Here is a 20229-nt window from a genome sequence, read left to right on the forward strand (position 1 = left end):
GAGTCACTCTTGGGACATGGGGTTTGAAGGTCATCCCTGGCCACCTTGAGGATGAACTGAGGGAGCAGATGTCCTCCAGGGCCGGGGGAGATTCCAGGACAGAAGTTTAGAGGAGCAGCAGTCTCCTCACTCCCTCAGCTGGCATACACCCCCCACCCCCAGACCCCTCCAAGGCAGCGTGCAAGGTCTGATGGGTGCACCACGTTCGGGGTGGGGGCAGCGGCAGCCCTCCTGCTTGCTCTGAAACGATGGAGTGGAGAGGCACGTTGGGGCGTCTTGGATAGATGGGTGGTATGGTTCAGGCACTGGGGAGACATCTCCAGGGCAAGGGGAGGATGGGAGAGGGGACTCAGCTGTGGGAGGTGTCAGATCTCCAGGGCCCTAAGTCAGAGGTCAGCTTCAGATGTGTGTGTGGCGGGGAGGCCAGGGTTTAAGGGCTCAAGGCACAAAACAGTGTGGCCTGGGCCTGGGGGTATGTGTTTCTGGATGGGCAGAGACATACAATTTGGCTCCCCAGGGGGGTCATTTGGGTGCTGGGGACTGGAGCGCTCCCTCCCCCTCCCCGTGGCTTGCTGGCCATAATGGAGTCTCAGAACACTTAGACACTCATCAGAAAGGACACAGTGCGCTGCTGAGAGTCAAGGGACGCTCACGACTCAGTTACTCGAGAAAAGAAAAAAGAAAAAAGAAGAGATGTCGCAGAAGACTCGCTGGGTGTTGTGGTCACCACGGAAAAGTCCCCAGCTCTGGGACATTGGTGTTGGCAAAGATAGACTACCTTGTAAGCCACTCTGGCCGGGCACTTCTTCCCCAGACCCAGGGGTGGGGACATGTGTCTCAGCATCTGATACATGTCCGGGTAAGGCATGCGACCCCTGGCAGCACCAAAAACAAAAAACAGGAGGGGGTGGGTGGGGCAGAGAACCAAAAGGGTAGGGGTAGAGGTGGAGAAGAAACAGAAAAAGAAAAAAAGAAAAAAAAAACCAAAAAACAAAAAAACCACACGAGCCGAAAAAATAGAGAAAGAGGCAGAGAACGATAAAATAGATGTTTCAAATAAATGGAAAAGAGGAGAAAAAATGGAAGAAAAGGTAATTAAAAATGATTATTTCACTGCTTACAAGCAGGCAGAGAGAGAGAGAAAAGAGAAACAGTCAGATTCCACTTGGGCTCCAGGCTGTGGCTCAGGTGGTGCGGAGCTGGAGGGCTTTACCGTTCGAGGGGTCGAATACTCTGGCTTGGCTGAGGCTGGTCTCTGAGGGGGCCTGGGTGAGGAAGAGGAGCTGGACAGGGCATGGGGATGGGAAGGGGGGCTGGAGGCTTCAGGAGGCAGGGAGTGGTGGAGGAGAGAGTGGGAATAGGGAAATGCAAAATTACAACTCCCCCAAGGGATGCATCTGATTTTGGGGTGTCATTGAGACCACGGGATGGGCAGCTTCAGCTAAGAGCAAGCACAGATGTTCGGAGGGAACAGAGGTATGTCCCATGCTTCGTGGGGTCTGCATGGCCGCATTCTGGAGGCTTAGAGTTTGCTAGTGTAATGCAAGAGAGAGAGAGATGGCTCTGTTTTTGAGAAATATATATATATATAAAATATATATATGGAAGACCCCAAGCCACACTCATTCAATCGATGCTAGCAGGTTTTAGTGGAAGTCAAACCTTGCAAGCAACCCTATGAGGACATTTCTTGCCTAAGCCGAGAGGGGGCGATATTACTCGCAATAAACTGTACATGTCCTTATAGTGAATGCGGCCGCTGAAAGGAGAAGAGAGGGTTAGTGGAGTCTGGGGTTGGCCACCGTGAAAAGGGTTCCCCAAGCACATAGGGGGGCCAGATGATGAGGCTCAGGCCTCCTGACTTGAAGGAGTGGTAACCTGGGACCAGGAAATGGTGTGATGCATGTAAAGACATGTGTGCACCCCCGCCCTCAGGGAGATACTTTGATGGGGTGTGCTTGAGGTTCTAGGCTGTGCTCCCCCCCCCCAGAGAATCCTCTACATCTGTTTCCTTTGCCATCTACATGGGCTACACTGGTGTGGGTGGGTGTATAGCCTACTGGAGGGGACAGCATCCTAGTGCAGCAACCTAAAATCAAAAAGGAAGAGTTAAAAAGGGCCCTTGAACCAGTCTCAGCCACATGCCTTGCCCCAGCCTCTCTCATTCAAGGAGGGCTTGTCTGGGGCTGCAGCAATGGGAGAGACAGGCAGCTCTCTGCATTTCCTTGTGAATCTATCCTCCAGGGCTGAGGCCAGATGAAGCAGAGCACAGACAATTCAGGGCCCCCCAGTAGTTCTCCTTCAATCCTGTGCCTAGAATGAACTAGATTCAGTGTCCTCCTGCCTCTGAGGTGCCTCGGTACACCCCACGTAGTCTAAGATGCTGTGTGATGTCCTATTTGTCAGCAGAGGTGTGCTGGTGCTCACTGTGAGACAGGGAACTCTACCTTGCTATCATCAAGAGGATGCAAGCCCCCCCGCCCCCCGCCCGCCTTTCCTGTGTGATCTACTCTAAATTTTTTATTTATTTTTCAAGGTTCGGGAAATGGAACTAAGGGCCTCAAATATGCTAGGCAAGAGTCCACCACCCAGTCACATTATTAGACCTTGACAGTTTTTATTTTAATAAAAATATTTATTAGCCAGGTGTTGGTGGTGCACGCCTTTAATCCCAGCACTCGGGAGGCAGAGGCAGGTGGATCTCTGTGAGTTCGAGACCAGCCTGGTCTACAAAGCTAGTTCCAGGACAGCCTCCAAAGCCACAGAGAAACCATGTCTCGAAAAACCAAAAAAAAAAAAAAAAAAAAAAATACTTATGTACCTGTATGTGAGTGCTCACAGAGGCTAGAAGAGGGCATAAACTCCCCTGTAGCTGGAGTTACAGGCAGTTGTGAACCACCATGTGGGTTCTAGGAACTGAACCTAGGTCCTCTGCAAGGGCAGCTAATGTTCTTGACCATGAATCCATCTCTACAGCCCTATTTTTAAATTTTTATTTTTAAAAAGGTTTATTTACCTTCTGGCTTTTTTTCTCACCATTTGGCTTGTCTTGAAACTCACTATATTGACCAGGGTCCTTAGCGAAAACAGCTCATGATCTTAACCACTGAGCATCTCTGTAGCCCTGTGTGTGTATGTGTATGTGTGCGTGTGCACGCATGTGTGTACATATGTGTGAGTACAACGTGTAGGAGTTGCTTCTCACCATATGGGTGGGTCCTGGGAATTGAACTTAGGTAGTCAGACTAGGCAGCAGGTGCCTTTACACACTGAGCCATCTTGTTGGCCCTAAAATTTTATTTTGAAGTAGGGTAATGGACCTGGAACCCCTGATCCTCCTGCCTTCAGTCTCCTAAAAGCTGGGAAGCTGGGGATGTGAGTGTGGACCACCAGCCTGGCTCTTCTGCTCTTTCGAAAGCATTATTATTATTATTATCATTATTATTTGTTTTTTGAGACAGGGTTTCTCTGTGGCTTTGGAGGCTGTCCTGGAACTTGCTCTTGTAGACCAGGTTGATCTCGAACTCACAGAGATCTGCCTGCCTCTGCCTCCCGAGTGCTGGGATTAAAGGCGTGCGCCACCACCAGCTGGCTGGCGCATTATTATTATTATTATTATTATTTGGGTTTTGCTTGTTCGTGTTGGTTTTTGAAACAGGGTTTCTGTGTAGCCCTGGCTGTCTTGAGACTCTCTCTGTAGACCAGGCTGGCCTTGAGGTCCATCTGCCTTTGCCTCCTTTTTTCTTGGGTTAAAGGTGTGTGCCACCCTGCCTGTTTATTTTGATTGTTTTTGAAACAACAAACTTGTAGCCCAGGCTGGCCCTGCACTCCTGACTCTCCTGCCTCAGTCTTTTGAGTGTTGGAATTACCCATGTGTACCACAGTGTTCACCCTACTCTAAATTTTGAACTGAATTATGCCACTCTGACCCTGGGACTTGTGCCAAGGTGGGCCAGGGCTGCCTTTACACTCCCAGGTGAATGGAGGCCAGAGGTTTTTAATGTATGTTACCACCTGGAGAGCTCACCAGAAGAGACCAGAAGACTTGTGGGGCCAGGGAACCTTGAAAAATCCCATAGTTGAGCACTTTCATCTAGAAAGGCTGGGGCTTGGACAAGGGGTGACATGTGTTCAACCTGAAAGTGTGAAAGTCATGATTCCCACCCTAGACTCCCTCGTGAAGTTCCTGCTAAAACCCTAGGACCCAGTGTCCCACACCTGAGACCTGACTTAGCTCCTGTCCCAGTTTTAGGAGGAGGTGGACAACACAGTCAGAAGGTTTGAGATGCCTCCTTACCAGGCAGCAGGGTCATACTCGGCCCAGACACGCACGTACTCATCCAGGTGGTGGGGGCCCAGGATGGAGGAGTCTCGGGTGAGGTACTCAAAGTTGTCCATTATGACAGCAACAAAGAGATTCAGCATCTGGGGGCCAAGGGGAGTAACAGGAGTAGAGAGGAGACTGTAGAAGGGGCAAGGAACACAGAGACCCAAGGGAAAGAGAAGCAGGCCAGATGGGGAAAGGGTGCAAACACAAATGGCTCACACACTCAAGAGGCAATGAGAGTGGAGGCCAATGGCAAAGGGGAGAGAGATGGATAGACACACACAGAGGCAAAGCCTGAGGGAGATGGTACAGTCAGAGATGGGGTCTCTGTGTGAGCCTGGAGCCAAAGCCAGAGCCTGCTGTGGCCCAAATCCACCCACAAGAGCTAAATTTAGACTCTCACTGGGGTCCAGTTTGAACTGGGGAGGCCCTGGAACTCTGCAGGAGGGAGTGTCTGCTAGTGGCTCAGAGTAGGGAAGCCACGGTATTCCTTAGCATCCTACAATGCTTAGACCCATAGCCACCCGTCCAGATGTCAACATGTGGGAGAGGATTTGTCAGGAGCAGGGAGGGAGCAAGTTTTCCACTCCAGGCGGTCTACAGAGATCCATTTACCCCAGTCAGTGTCAGGGGTAAGGACATGGCCCTCCATGTGTGCAAACTCACCAGAAATGAGCAAAGGAAGATGAAAGAGACGAAGTAGAAGTATGCGAACTCATTGCCACAGTCTGCTGTGAGGATCCCGGAGTTCTTATCGCACGGCTTCCCGCTGAGGCAGGAGAGCATGATGTTGTGCCATGCTTCTCCCGTGGCACTCCTGAGGATAGGCACAATCAGTGATCGAGGCCAGCCATGGGCCAAGTCCCAGGGGACCATTCCCTTTCCTAAGTACTCAGAGGGCTATGCTCAACCATGGGTGTGTCTTAAAAGTCCACAGGAAGGGGTCAGTGAGGCAGCTCAGTGAGCACAGGTTCTTGTCACAAGGCCTGTCTGCCAGGGTTTGATCCCTGGGACCCACATGGTAAAAGGGGAGAATTGATGATCACAAATTTCCTCTGATCTCTACCTGTGTGCCACGGCAGATGCACCACACCCTGACACTATAAAATTTTACAAATGTAAGAAAAACAAAAAGATAAGTGCATAGGAACTTGATGGTGTTCAAGTTCAAGTTCAACTGAGGAGGAGCTTGATGGTGGTGGCCGTCTGGGAGCATCTGTGTGACTCAAAACCTCTCGTCTCCACATGCCCATCTCTTAGTGCTTTGTCTCCAGGTTGCTCAGCAGCCACACCTGGCTGTTCCTCATCTTCAGGTATATGAACCATGTTCTGGCCTCAGTGCACTGCACTGGCTGTTTGTCTGTCTTTTGCTTTGATGGATATCTGTCTGTCCCAGGGTCTTAATATGTGGCCTAGGCTGGCCTCACACTCTCTTCTTCCTGTGTGCACTGCGGATGAGCACCAACACACCCACCCTGCTTTCTACTCCCTCTGATTTATTTATTTATCTATATTTTTTTGTGAGACAGGGTCTCATGTGTAGCCTTGGCTGTCCTGGAACTCACTGTGTAAACCAAGAGGACTTCACACTCACAGAGATCCACCTGCCTCTGCTGGTATTAAAGGCATGCACCACCCTGTCTGAACTTTTAAACCCTCTTTCTCAATACTTAGTTGCCAATTGACTTCCTCCAGACACTGCCCTTCTACAGGACAGTGTTTTCATTTTCCCTTTGCCACATTCTTGGCTGTATCCTAGGTTCCAAGCATCCTATGAGACATAGTAGCTACTCAGCTTCTGTTGACTCAAGGATGCAGTCAGGATTAAGAACCAAACATGGTGCTCGCCTTTAGTCCCAGCACTCGGGTGGCAGAGGCAGATGGATCTCTATGATTTTGAGACCTGCCTGGTCTACAAGAGTGAGTTCCAGGAAAGCCTCCAAAGCCACAGAGAAACCTTGTCTCGAAAAAAACAAAACAACCCCCCAAGCCAAACAACACCCCCCCCCTTTAAATCAAAAGTAGTTCACTCTGCAAGGCATTATAGTTTCTGAACATTCCTCTTTGTGCCAATTAGCCAACCATGCTAGATTGTGAAGCTGAGCTCTCACCAATGGGATGAAATGCACTCACCACCTACGTCAGGGACAAAGGCAGAAGCCATCTTAGTCATGTGTGCTTGCTGGCTGGTTTGGGTTTTGGTCTGTACATTTTACAAAAAGAATTGTTTTGTTGGTGTGTCCCTTTATGGAACATAGAGGTTATTCTTTGTTTCTAACAATTTGGGGAGCCAGGCATTGGTGGTGCAAGCCTTTAATCCCCAGCACTCTGGAGGCAGAGGCAGTTGGATCTCTGTGAGTTTGAGGCCGGCTTGGTCTCCAGAGCGAGTGCCAGGATAGGCTCCAAAGCTACACAGAGAAACCCTGTCTCGAAAAACTAAACAACAACAACAACAACAACAACAACAACAACAACAACAACAATTTGGGGGCTTGTCTTGAATTTCAAGCCCATCTGGGGGTAGGTATTCAGACTTCCTCCCCTGGAAGTTGTTCCCTGCCATGTTGTGGCAAGTCCAGGGCCTCACATAAAAGGGGCTGGAAAGGCTCTGAGGAGAGTTCCTCAGCAATGCAGGGAAGGGCCCAGGAAAGCCTCACACTACAGCTGGTGGTCAGGACACTTGAGGTTGTGAGAGTGAGCAAGGCCTTGTACCCTAAGGGGCTCCAAGGAATTCTCAACCTAGATTTGCGACATCTCCTCCTTAGGGGTGGGGGTTAAGAAAAGAACAGAAGTGGGAAATAACCAAACCACACAGGATAGAGAGGACCTGTTGCCTAAAAATCAAAACCAAAATCAAACTTCACAATAGTTTCAGTGTCATTTTTGCCTAAGGCCTTCTTAGCTAAGTGACTTACAAACATCAGTTTGATGATGTTTTACTGTCTCATCATTCAAAGCCTCAAGCTTGGCTCTGTTAGGTCATTCTCCTAATAAAACAATACCTGAGTGTCTTGTGTTTTCTGTCAGAGTTGCCTGGGAGCTTATAAATCCTGTTATCAATGTCTACACAGTAATGTTATGTTTTTCAAGACTATTTTTCTCACTATGTTGACCTCAATGTCTGAGAATTTGCTATATAAACTTGGCTGGCCTTGAACTCACAGAGATCTACCTGCCTCTGCCTCCTGAGTGTTGGGATTAAAGGTGGGCACCACTAGGCCCGTAATGTTATTATTATTATTTTTACATTATCCTATGTGTATAGTTAACAGTGAGCTTTCTTCTTTGAAGGTGGTGGTGTTTGGCATGCTCCTCTAAGGCACACACTGCCACCTTCATAAGACCAGCTGTGCCTGCTCAAGGAAGAGCATCACAGAGATGGACAACCACAACAGACAGGCTTCTGGGGATGGCACAGGCCAGGTGGGAGGGAGTCCACGAGGCTTCTACCCTGCACAAAGAACTGCAGGCCACTAAGGAGTGCTGAGAGCAGGAGAAACCGTCTTCCCCAGGGAAGAGCACAGCAAGTGGTTGAGCAATACCAAATGGTCAGCCTGAAGACATTCAAGTAACACTATACAGACTGAGCAGGCTGTACCTACAGATCTAGGAATACATGTATGTAGAGAACAATTAATAAAAAAAGAGGCCATACTTTTTTTTTTCTTTTAGTTTTTCGAGACTGGAGTAACATCTCTGGCTGTCTTGGATGTCCTACTCACTATGTAGATCAGGCTGGCCTCAAACTCACAGAGATCTATCTGCCTCTGCATCCCAAGTGCTGGGGTTAAAGGCGTGCGCCACCAGCCTTCCACTGAGGCCATACATTTAGAAGAGGGTATGGAAGGGTATGGGGGAGGTTTGGAGGGAGGAAAGGGAAGGGGGAAATAATGTGATGTTATAATATCAAAAAATAACTAAAAAACAAAACAAACACAAACAAACAAAACCATGGGGGATTGCTTCTCTTGTAGGACACCAGCATTTGTTCCCAGTACCCACATGGCAGTTGACAGTGACTCCAGTTGTGAGGGCCCTGACACCTTCTGACTTCTGAGGACTCTTGCATGCATGTGGTGTGCATACATACGCAGAGGTAAAGATGATCACAGCTGGAACTGTTGACTATTGATGCTCCTTCATAGGAGGGCATTTGAGGGGTCACTGGACCCTCACTGAGCATCCAGCCCCTCCCCCAGCCAGCTGGGTGTAGTTCTGCCCTAAGGACACTTGGCCTTAGGTCTTGGGGGGAGACTAGGGAGAGAGGGCTGCACCTGTATAGCAGTGGCTTCAGGTCACCCACCCTCCTTTAGAACCCTCAGCCATGCCCTGTGAGTAAGCCCTGTAAACTCTTCAGTCTGCAGGGTGAACCTCGGTGAAGTGTCATTAGAACCTTAGGACCCAGCCGGGCATTGGTGGCGCATGCCTTTAATCCCAGCACTCGGGAGGCAGAGGCAGGCAGATCTCTATGAGTTCGAGGCCAGCCTGGTCTCCAGCGCGAGTGCCAGGATAGGCTCCAAAAGCTACACAGAGAAACCCTGTCTTGAAAAACAAAAACAAAAGCAAAAAACAAAACAAACTAAAAGTTCAAAATTCTCTTTCTCTCTCTACAGACACCTGGGAGGGACCTCACACTGACTCTAACCTCCCCAACAGCTATCATATTGCCTGAAAATAGATCCTAAGGTCATCACTGTGAGTCAGGCCATGAAGGCTGAAGGAAAATTGAGGAGGAGCTTGGCAGATGGATGCTCTTTTAAGTCATCCAAAGATCCCAAGGCATATAATCTGGACATGTCTTCTGGCTCTCCTGGTTCCCTCCCAGGGAGGTCCCTCACATCTCTTCCCATGGATCTGTCAAGGCTTCCTTTCCTCCCACATCTGACAGCTGAGGTCAGACATGCTCTCGGGAGGGGTAACCCAAAACTACCACACTTGCTACTCCAATTCAGCTGGCAGAAGCCAGAGTGATTGTTGCCACAAATTCACAACAGCATTAAGGGTTATCTCTTCAGGTGATGGTAAAAACAGGAGGTACAAATGGTCTAGGGAGTTTAGATTCTTGGCTAAAACCCAAAAATATCCTTGTGCTTTTTAGCAGCCCTGTCCTTGTCAGAGACCAGATATGCTGTGCTGGCCGATCTTATGTCAACCTGACAGATACTCCAGCAATCTGAAAGGAGGGAACCTCCACTGAAAAAATGCCTCCATGAGATCCAGCTGCAAGTCCTTTTCTTTTTTGGGGGGGAGGGATTCAAGACAGGGTTTCTCTGTAGCTTTGGAGGCTGTCCTGTAACTAGTTCTTTAGACCAGGCTGGTCTCAAACTCACAGAGATCTGCCTGCCTCTGCCTCCCTAGTGCTGGGATTAAAGGTGTACACCACCACCCCGCTTGCAAGGCCTTCTCTTAATTTGTGATTGATGGGGGAGGATCCAGCCTATTGTGGATGGGGCCACCCCTGGGCTGGTGGTCCTGGTTCTGTAAGAAAGCAGGCCAAGCAAGCCATGGGAAGGAAGCCAGTAAGCAGCTCCCCTCCATGGCCTCTGCATCAGCTCCTGCCTCCAGAATCTTGCCTTGACTTCCTTCAATAATGGACTATGATGTGGAAGTGTAGCCAAATAAACCCTTTCCTCCACAGTTTGCTTTGGTCATGGTGTTTCATCACAGCAATAGAAACCCTAACTAAGACAAAGCAGTAAATGTCTGTTAAGACAAAACTCCTGGTCAAGAGAATGCTTTCTATCTAGGGTGAAAATCTCACAGTCTAGCTGGGCCAAGTCAATCAATTGGTGAAGGGAGCTTTCTGTAGGAAGGTGGGCTTGAACCATGCTTAGGCCATCACTTACTATAACAGTATTTACTGTTACTAGAATCCAAATGGTCAATATATGCTGGCTAAGTTTGTGGGGGAGGAGTGTGACAAAGGGGGAAATTGTGAGAAACATTATTTTTTCTATTACAGGTAGTTAGGCCAGCCCAGGGCTCAAGTTGTCCCCTTTGCATCGGCTGACTACTCATGTCAGCTTGTGAAGCAGAGTGGCCACCAATGGGATGAGTACAGGCACTACCTATGTTAGGGACAAAAGACATAAGCTACCTGGGGCCTGATGTGCTTGCTAGACCAGTTGGGTCTTGTTGCATGCTTTTCACAAAAAGAATTGCCTTGTTTTGCTAGCATGTTCTATTGTGGGGCACGGGTTGTTCTTTGGGTCTCACAAGTACTACCCTGCCCCCCAAAAAGCTGGTCAGGAGGATTCAACTAGATAGCAGCAGGAAGATTACTTTTATGCTCTACCCTGCCAGGATCTTTGTCCCGACAGTGCTAGTAGGAAGAGGAAGAGAGCCGGGCAGACTTAAGAGTCAGCGAGACCGTGGCCTCAGCCAGAAGAGTAATGAACAACACACAAGATAAAGGTAGGTTCAAACCCAACCCAAACAGACACGGCCACGCCCCCTCACCGGAAGAGAAGCATGAGCGCCTGGAAGAAGGTCCGGAAGTTATTGTGCTCAGTGATTTGGAACTCGTCCTCGTCGCTGTCCTCATCTTCTCCATCAATACCGATGTTGCCAAACACCTGGAGAGTTGGAGGGTGACGACTGGGGCAGCCACATGGGCCCTAGCTCCCTCTGAGGCCGGCTCCCCTCCCGCAGCCCTGGTACCCCAAGGGTGCAGGATCACCTGCATCCCGATGATGGCGTAGATGAAGAAGAGCATGGCGATCAGCAGACAGACATATGGTAGGGCCTGGAGGGAAGGAAGGCAGTGAGGAAGGATGCCAGACAGCTTGCCCAGAACTGCTCGCACTGGGTAAAGCGATCATGTGCCCCAGGCTGCTGGAGTCTGGGACGAGGCCCTCAGAGTTCTGCAGACACTGGGCACAGACGTTAGCCAGGGTCGTGCATTAACCACTTTCAGCCTGCTTTCCTCATTCCGCCCAGAGCTGGGGTCTGCTCTGGTCTGGACCAGCAGCAGGAACAGTGGCTTCGGCTCACCTTGAAGGACTGCACAAAGGTCCAGAGGAGAATGCGGATGGTGTAACCCTGCCGGAGGAGTTTGATGAGTCGGGCGGCACGGAAGAGGCGGAGAAAGCTCAGGTTGATGAAGTTATTCTGAGGAGATGAGGAAGAAAGGTGACCATCCACCCACCCTGCGGAACTTAGAGAGGTCAACACTCACAGAGGCCCCTACATGAAGCCAACCAATAGGAAAAAAAGCAAGCCACACCCCAAATAAGGAGGGACAGGAGAGAAAGCACTGTTAATGCAATAGAGCAGAGGGGAACTTAAAAAAAAATGGGGCAGGGAAGTACGAGATATCAACTCAAAAGCTTAAGCCCACCCAGCCAGGCCCACTCACAAGTGGGGAAAAGGTGGGGGGGGGGGAGGAGAAAGGAACAGGGTTGGAGAGGAAATAACAAAAGAGCACGGAAAAGAAAATAATACATCAGAATCATCCAATCAGGAAAAAAATCGAGATGGTTTTTATTTCTCCCAACAACCAAATGCACTGAGACGATAGGACACAAGCGGGTCAAGTTGCAGAACCCAGCAGCACAAGAGTACGAAGCACAGACACGGGCGGGCGGGGTAGGGGAAGGACATCAGCATACGCAGGCCTAGGGGGCAAGTGCGGTTCCGAGGGCATGTTACGCTCGGGCCAGAAATGCATCTGTCCTGGGACTCACCGGGCACCCTGCCCTGCCCTGCCCTGCCGAGCTGCCCACCCGCTCCTGCCCGCCCTGACCTCACCCCACGGCCCAGAGGAGCAGTGGCTGGAGCCAATGGGGAGAAGCGGAAGGGCATCTTTTCTTACCCCCTTGGCGAGCGGGAATGGGGAGGACGGGAGGGAGCTGGGGCTGTTCGGCTGCAGGGTGAGTCCTCGCTGCCCGCTGAGTCGGAGAAGATGCATTAGGGGCCCTTTTCCCCCCTCTCAGGGATGGCTTCTCAGCTTCTGGGGCTGGGTGGTGTCTCGGGACCAGGCCTGCGGGAAGCAGGAAGGTCTCAGCTCCCGGGGCGAGCGAGCTCTGATCAGCCCAGGGCCCACCAAGGGGCCAGTGCTGGGGTAGGGAGATGAAGCTATCCTCGGCCCCAGGACTTCCCTAGGTGGACCCTTCCTGTCCTCCAAACCCAGGTCTAGTCGCTGCCTCTGAGGCTTCCCACCCAGGCTGTTAAGTGGGGAAAGGCTGGTTGGAAACTGGGCAAAACTCAAGATTCTCCAGGGGGATTCAGGGGAGGCTGGTGAAGGGTGGGAATCCCACCAAATAGACAATGAAAGTAATTTGTTGGGCCTGAGCTTTTTTTTTTTAAATAAAAAAAAAGTTGTTAATTTTAAAAATCAGATTTTGCCCACCAATCTAGCTTTTTGGTTCCCCCAGGCCTCTCATCGCTGTCCCCTGGAGTCTGGCTACATGCTCTCCAGTTTCCTAATTTCTCTGATTGGCCCACAAAGCATTTAAATTTTCTGCCTGGGGACCATGCGGTCACTACTAGCAAACATGAGGCAGGAGAGCAAGAGGTATCTGGCTAGAAGGGGGTTTCCTGGTGCCCCAGTCTAAGGATTTGTAGGAGTCCTAGATATAGGTCACAAGACAAGACTGAGTGAGGCCTAATGACAAAAGGTGCTTATATAAGTGGCTTTGACAACAGCATCCTTCTGGCCTTTTGAATGTCCCCATTTGCACTATGAATCATTTATTTATTGCAACAGTCTAGTGTTGGATTTGAGGCCCTCCTCTTGTCTCAGACTCCCAAGTGCTGGGCATTATAGCGGCATCACTATGCTTTGTCTTTGGGCAGTGAATTGTATGTTTAACCTACATCTTGGAGGCATCCCTTTACTGGAAGCATGCCTTGAGCTAGCTCTGGCTTGGAAGCTGAGAGGCAGTGACTGAGTTTGAAGAATTTCTGAGGCTGGTAAGAGGCCTCTGGGATGGGGAAGCCTTGGGCTCCTACAATAGGACACTGTTGGGCGTAACCATTGTGAGCCTGTTCAAGGATATAATCCTGCAGACCTAGCTAAGAGTCACCCACCATGCCCCGCTGACCTGATGCCTGGTCCTGCCTGGCTACCCAGCTCCACTGGGAATGGAACCACTAACCAAGAAGTATTTCGACCCTTTCCCTCAACCCTCCAGAGAACAAGCCATCCCTTCAGTGGGGCGGGCCATAACATGTGGGCTCGGCCGGACATGCAGAGCAGGGGTTCTTAGGAGCAGTTTGGGACAGGGCAAACTGGCACATGCAGAAGCAGGGATCCAGCAGCTGCTGAGCATGCGCACACATGAGGGAGGAGAGAGGGGGAGGGACTGGAGAAGTCAGGGGTCTTAGGCTCTTCCTGGGTCTGCATGGAGTCCTGCTAGCACACAGAACTCCCAAGAGGAGCCCTCTTTCTACTCAGACCCCCACCCTGTGCTCCAGGTTGGGCAGCAGTGGAGGATGCAGGCTCAGGTGTGGGGGTACCCTGGTCCTTGTGCTCTCTTCCAGTGGCATGCTCAAGGGCAGGTGTCCCTTGGTTTTGCAGAAAGACATGGGCACCACTCACTCCAGATTCCAAGTCCTTACTACTGGCCAGTATGCTTCCTTCCCAGCCCTCCCTCAAGCCCCAGGCCCCTAACTGGGGCTCTTCTGGGGCATCCCCATAGGCCTGGCCTCCCCCTAATCCTAACTTCCATCTCTAGCTTTCCAGAGACACCCAGCTCTGCCCTTCCCCAGGCCCTGCAGATGGTCTTCCTGCCATCCTCTACCTCCCTGTCTCTTTCCCCTGGGGCTTCCTGGCAGTCTTGCCTAATCTGTCCCAGAAGTGCCTCTGATTCAGATCCTCTCAGATCTATTTATTGCTCAGGATGAAGCTGAGATGCTCAGTCCCTTCATCTTTCTGAATTGGCCTTTTCTCTCTGCTGTACCCGAGTCCTCTCACCTGCAGACCTTGACCTCTGCATACTCTTCCTGGCCACAGGGCTGGGGGCCCAGAATGCCTTGCTAATGTTGCCTATTCTTCCAGCAGTGCAGTTACAGTTTCAAGAAGAATCAGGGTTGTAGGACCAAAGTCTTTTCTCCCCCTACTTCACGGTAGCCAAGCAGGATGGAAATGGGGCTACATCTTGCCACTTTGTCAGTGGCACTTGACAGGGTCCCATTGGTGTCTGGTGGATAAATGCAAGCTTACTGTGGGCATGCCACTGGAGGCCCTTCAGTCTGTTTCCATGGAGGTGGGCAGAAGGACAGGGATGGAGGAATCACAGCTACTAAGGGTTGTGAAGGGAGTAGATAGATGTGGCGTACAAACAGGGCTGTGCGTGTGGGAATGCAAATGCACTGTGGGATCCTGAGGTTATTATTGGACGTCTTTGCTGATTCTCTCTCTCTCTCTCAAATCTGGGACAGGATTACTGTAGCTCTGGCTGAAAAGGAACTTGCTATGTAGATCAGGCTTGCAATCTGCTAGCTTTAACCCCCTAAACACTGAGGTCACAGCTTTGCGCCAGCACTATACTAGCTCTGGGATGGTTCAGAGCATAAGGGATGAGAGTGGCGTTGAGAATCGAGTCACACCCTAGGGTCCTAGAGGAGGGAGAACATTCCTTTCTTGCCAAGGACACAAACCCTTTGGAGCAGAAGCCCCAATCCAGAGTCCAATAAAACCAACCAGCCGGAGCTCTAGGAAAGGAGAGGAGGAGAGGGCGGGAGACGGACGGGGTGAGGTGGGGTGGGGTGGGCGGGGCATGCAGTGCAGTCACAGTTAATGTAAGGCATTTACACTTCAGAAAGAGGTAACACCAACCGGATTCTAGATGCAGATGTTGAAGATGAGGGGGAGCGGGCGGGCAGGCGGGCGGGGGCAGTTGGGGAGGCGATTCAGCGTTTTTTTTTTGTTTGTTTGTTTTTTTTTAATTTAATATTTTAGGTGGATTTGTAATCAGTGCAAAAAACCAATGGGTTTCGGTTCCCGGGCGGGGAGTGGGGTGGCGGTGGCGGTGGCGGTGGCGGTGGGTTGGGAGGTAAGTCATTGGTGTATGGACACACAGACCACGTCATGGGTGAACAAATGGATTTCATAGTGCATTTTGATTGGATGAGTTTTTCAGACGGCGTTGCGCCAATATACAGTTTAAACAGCAGGCATGGAAAGAGACAAGACAAGAAAGACAGTCATTATCCATCGCGCATGGGCAAACCCGCCCCCAGTCAAGTCTGGGCATGACCTTAAAGCCCAGGGCTGTGCTGCTAACGTCTCAGCCTCTCGACCCCCAGGGAACTAACTGCCCTCCTGTTCTAGCTCAGCTTGGCCCTAGCCTCAAGGACAGTGGTCTTACCTGGGTCCCAGACAGGGACTACCAGCACCTAGTGCAGGGTGAGGACAGGTCATAGGCCTACCCATCACCTTCCCCTCAAAACAATGGCGTCTCAGGGCAGCTTGAGGGCACAGTAAAGTACACTCATGGGAACAATAACAATGGTAATAATAATAACCACTGGGGACCGAATTTCGCGGCAGGTTTTGTGCCAAGCACTCCAGGAGGCTGACTGTGTGTACTACTGTGGCTAGAGGATAGGGTAGCCCACAACAAAACCAGAGCTCTACCACTGAGCCAAATACTCAGACCCTCAGCAGGCGGTGGCATGTGCTCTGTCATGGAGCCAAGCCCCTGACCCTCACTGTAGGATTGTAGGCAGGGGCTCTACCGTTTCATTGCACTTCCAGTTCACTTCATTTAATTTTTTAAAATTGCATTTTATTTATTTTGTGTGCCTGTGTGGGTCCCAGGGATCAAACTCAGGTAGTGTGGTGGTTTGAACGAGAATGTTCCCCATAAGCTCATACATTTAAATACTTGGTCTCTGGTTAGTGGAACTGTTTGAAAAGGATTAGGAGGGGTGGCCTTGCTGGAGGAAGTGTGTCACTGGTGGGACGGGTTGTGGCAGCATTGAGGTTTCAAAAGCCCATGGCTTTCCCAGGTAACTCCTGCTCCCTCTCCTGTCCTCACCTAAGTTCTTAGGTGCTTCCCCAGCTCCATGCCTGTGTGTCTGCTTCATGTTCCTTGCCACCATGGTCATGGACTCTACTACCTTCTTGAGCCATGATATCTCAATTAAATACTTCTTTTTTATAGGTTGCCTTGGTCATGGTGTCCCTTCACAGCAAAATAAAAGTAACTTAAGACAGGTAGTCAGGCTTGGTGGCAAGAGTCATCTTGATGGCCCTTAACTGTTATTGTCTACTCTGGCTCAGGCATTCTGTGCCTGCCATTCTGTTTTGCTCTGTCTGTAGTACCTATAAATCTGCCGGAAACAGCAGGTGCTCAACATGTGCCTGCCCACGGTCTGACTGACTCAGTGTGAGTCATGTATGGAATTGATGAGGTGGTGGCATTATCCCTGCTGCTTAAGAAATGATCTGACAAGAGCCAATTGGGTGGTTGGGAGGGCTGTTTGGCTATTGTAATGGTCTAGATGACTCTAAATTGGCCTCTGTCAGCATCCTACCTGCTAGAGTAAGCAGCCGGGATCAGACCTGTGGATATCTTACTGGCAACTGGAAATTTCAACCAACTCCTTCCACCTGCCCTGCTGGGGAGCAGACAGCCCCTCCCAGCCTCTGAACCCAAAGGAACATTGTTTTAAGGCTATCCCGACCCTGCCTTCTGAAGGCCCTGTAAGTGCCAGCCTTGCAAGAAGAGTAGAGAAATGGTTACATCTGTTCTCGGGCTTCTAGAGTTTGCAAGAATCAATCAGGCCTTGGATGAGCCCTTGCCTCCTGGTAGTGACTGTCAGTTTCCTGTTGCCGGGACTGAGACAAATCACTTCTGCTCACCCATTCCATTCCATTCCAAATGGGGAAGTCACATTTCCTTCCCCACTGTGCTCTGCTGGCTGCCACCCTGGTCTGTGCCCAGCCCTTCCCATTTCAGTGTGGTGTTTTACCGGGCATGTGGATATCACTGGATGCCTCACCCTCTTGGACAGTTGTCTTCTCTCCTGGACAGTTGTCTTCTCTCCAGTTCCTTCAGTCCAATCCTTTGAGACAATTCTCCTATGCACTGAGCCCAGACCCTCAATGGGAGCCAGTTCATATGAGTGCTTGGTAAAATATTCTCAACGTGTTGTTTGCTTGTTTTGTTTTGGGGTGAGGAAACCAACCCAGGGTCTTATACAGACCAAGCCAGCACTCTGCTGCTGGGCCACACTCCCAGTCCAGTTATTATTATTTCCATTGTGATTGTGTGTGTAGGAGGGAGAAGCTGGGCACTGATGATTTGCTTTTTGCCTTCTGGTCCCTGGGAGGATCTCCTACTGTCCCCTTAGTCTCCTGAGGGTTCCCAAGCCTGGGCTCACTGGTTCTTGGTCAAGGAAAAGATCTGGGAGGGGAACTCTGGGACCCTGGATTTACTTGAAAAGGGGTAAGGACAATGTGTCCTGAGAGCTCAGGAACTGCCCCCCTTTCCCTATTTGGAATGCCTGGGGCTGGTGGAGGGCTGCTGTTTTAGGGAGTACCCTAAGGCTTTGAGAGTGTTATTCCCATCATGGCCAGCAGGGGCAGTGAAATACAACCTTTTGGGCCAGTTAGAGCAGGCACTCAGCTCTATTTGCTTTTAAATGTATGACTTTTCATGTAGTGAACTGCAATACCTATCTTAAGTCACTCTCTTTATTCATAATTCACCAGGCAGGGAAGCGCATTGCTCAGCCCTGGCCCTACATCCTGGCTTTGGACACACCCATCTCCCCTCACTTGAGACTTTAAGGGGTGTCTTTGCACCCCCACATCACTACCCAGAAAAACTCTTCACAGTTACTCCCTGTCTCAGGCTGCACATCTGAAGCCCTCCCACTGTGCTTCTAGCCAAGCACTGGTCATAGCCCACTGTACCCGCCAAAAACTGCTGCTTCTGGACACCCTTCCTGCTACCTCCCACTACTCCAACACAAATCACCAGAGAGAATCTGGCAGGAGACTTACCCCAAACTCGGTGACCAGGATGTCTGTGATGCTGCCCAGAACAGTCACAAAGTCGAAGATGTTCCAGGCATCTCGGAAATAATTCTAGAATAGGGACCCACAAGACAAAGATGCCAACAGAGGGCTCTGTGCTTTCACTCCCCAAGGCCAGAAGGGGCAGCTTAGGACATGACAAATGTGTGGAAAGAGCGAGTGGCTCCATGTCATCAGAGCCCTCTGCCCTTGAACCCTGATCCTTGACAGCTTAGCTCAGAGGGGATTGGGGACCTGCCTCTGCTCTGCTGGGTCCATCTTTCAAAGAAAGTTCTTCAAGTCCCCAGAACATCATGGAATTCCTCAAAGACACTAGGGGTGATGACAGCGAGGTACTGTAATGTGAGCAGGCTCCCCTGCCTGTGGCCAGCAGTAATCGGGCAGGTAGAGTCAGTTTTTGAAAGCAGGCTCAGGGGAGCCCAGTGTCTGTATGCAGGGCCTACTACTGGGTACTGTCTAAGAGGACAGTCTCTGAGTTTAGATCCCATCTCTACTACCAGAGCTGTGTGACTGTGGGTAAAGTGCTTACCCCCTCTGTGCCTCTATTTCCTGATGTGGGTAAGAAGGACAAGAGAGGACACTGGAACAGGGGCTTCGGGGCTGCTGAGAGATCCTCTAATCTGTCTCTCTGTGAGTGAGTGAGTGTGTGTGTGTGTGTGTTGTACATACAACCTGTGTATGCATGGGTATGGTGGTTAGAGGTCAACTTCTGGTGTTGTTCCTCAGGAGACATCCATCTTGCTTTTTGGGACAGGGTCCCTCACTTACTGGGAGCTGACTGATTCAGTTAGGCTGGCAGGCCCAGGGATCCTCCTGATGTTGCCCCTTGTTAAAATGTGCACCACCACGCCTGGCTTTTAAAAAACTGAATTATTATGTGTATATGTGGGTACCTGGCTGCCTGCAGCTGGAGTTACATGCAGTTGTGAGGGGCTTCATGTGGGAGCTGGGGATTGAACTCAGGTCCTCATGTTGGCACAGCAAATACTTTATAAGCCCATCCATCTCCCTGGCCCTGACTCCAAAGCTCTCCTAACCCTATGCCAGCTGACTAGTCCAGGTGGTGGCTGGATCCCCAAGTAACTGGGAGGCAAAACCCCTCCCTGGTGACTGAAACAAAAGCCTCTGCTGATAGAAACCTCTGACTCAGGGGATGTGTGTTACTGTGACCTCTCCTGACTGATGCATATCCCTGCTGTGTACTGGCTCAAGAGGGGCATTATCAGGCTATACTCTTTTTTTGTTTTGTTTTGTTTGTTTGTTTTTGTTTTTCAAGACAGGGTTTCTCTGTGTAGCTTTGGAACCTATCCCGGCACTTGCTCTGGAGACCAGGCTGCCTCGAACTCACAGAGATCTGCCTGCCTCTGCCTCCCGAGTGCTGGGATTAAAGGCATGCACCACCAATGCCCGGCCAGGCTATACTCTTATGGCATGTTTTTTGGTAACAGTCATAGCCTGGAATCTCCAGAGAGCCCCCTGCTCCAACAAAAAAATTCCATGTGAACAGCTTTCCTTTTGACCTTCAGGCAATCCTTCTGCCTCACTGGGAAGGTTCCAGAGCCAGGAGTTCCTGGACCAGCAGATCCCAAGTGTGCATGAAGCATGGAGTTTGCAGTTTGGTACAAAGTAGATGCTCAACAGGCGAGTGCTGGGATACACTTGCTTGGAGGGAATTCCGGCCCCACTGGCACTTCTGGCATTTCGGCCTACCCTCATATACCATCACAGGCTCTCTTTACTTTCCCTGGGGTCAGGGCCTGGCAGCGGTTTTTGATGGACAGAACCTGGGAGCACAATACTCCACCTCCCTCCTCTAGGATCACTGTAGTTGACTGTGCTCTCTGCTGCCACCTGGAGGCCTTAGGCGGAACAGAGTCCCAGGCGCTCCTTGAGCTAAGACCACCTTCGCGGG

The 20229-nt window shown here is 50.6% G+C and overlaps 1 protein-coding gene across 2 annotated transcripts in view; it reads right to left on the reverse strand.

Annotated features, from left to right (window-relative positions):
- Cacna1a (calcium voltage-gated channel subunit alpha1 A) overlaps positions 1-20229 on the reverse strand; it is a 233803-nt gene that overhangs the window by 23728 nt on the left and 189846 nt on the right. The window contains exons 31-38 of one of the 2 annotated variants that reach the window (XM_035442550.1): positions 18285-18368; positions 15108-15113; positions 11321-11437; positions 11007-11072; positions 10787-10902; positions 4994-5144; positions 4298-4425; positions 779-875 (exon numbers count right to left, since the gene is read on the reverse strand). In XM_035442550.1, the coding sequence (XP_035298441.1) occupies positions 779-875; positions 4298-4425; positions 4994-5144; positions 10787-10902; positions 11007-11072; positions 11321-11437; positions 15108-15113; positions 18285-18368 (765 nt within the window). Of the gene's footprint in view, positions 1-778; positions 876-1662; positions 1760-4297; positions 4426-4993; positions 5145-10786; positions 10903-11006; positions 11073-11320; positions 11438-15107; positions 15114-18284; positions 18369-20229 lie in introns of both variants that reach the window. The other variant, XM_035442551.1, reaches the window with a different exon arrangement.

Source organism: Cricetulus griseus, chromosome 3 (assembly GCF_003668045.3).
Source record: "Cricetulus griseus strain 17A/GY chromosome 3, alternate assembly CriGri-PICRH-1.0, whole genome shotgun sequence".
NCBI lineage: Eukaryota > Metazoa > Chordata > Mammalia > Rodentia > Cricetidae > Cricetulus > Cricetulus griseus.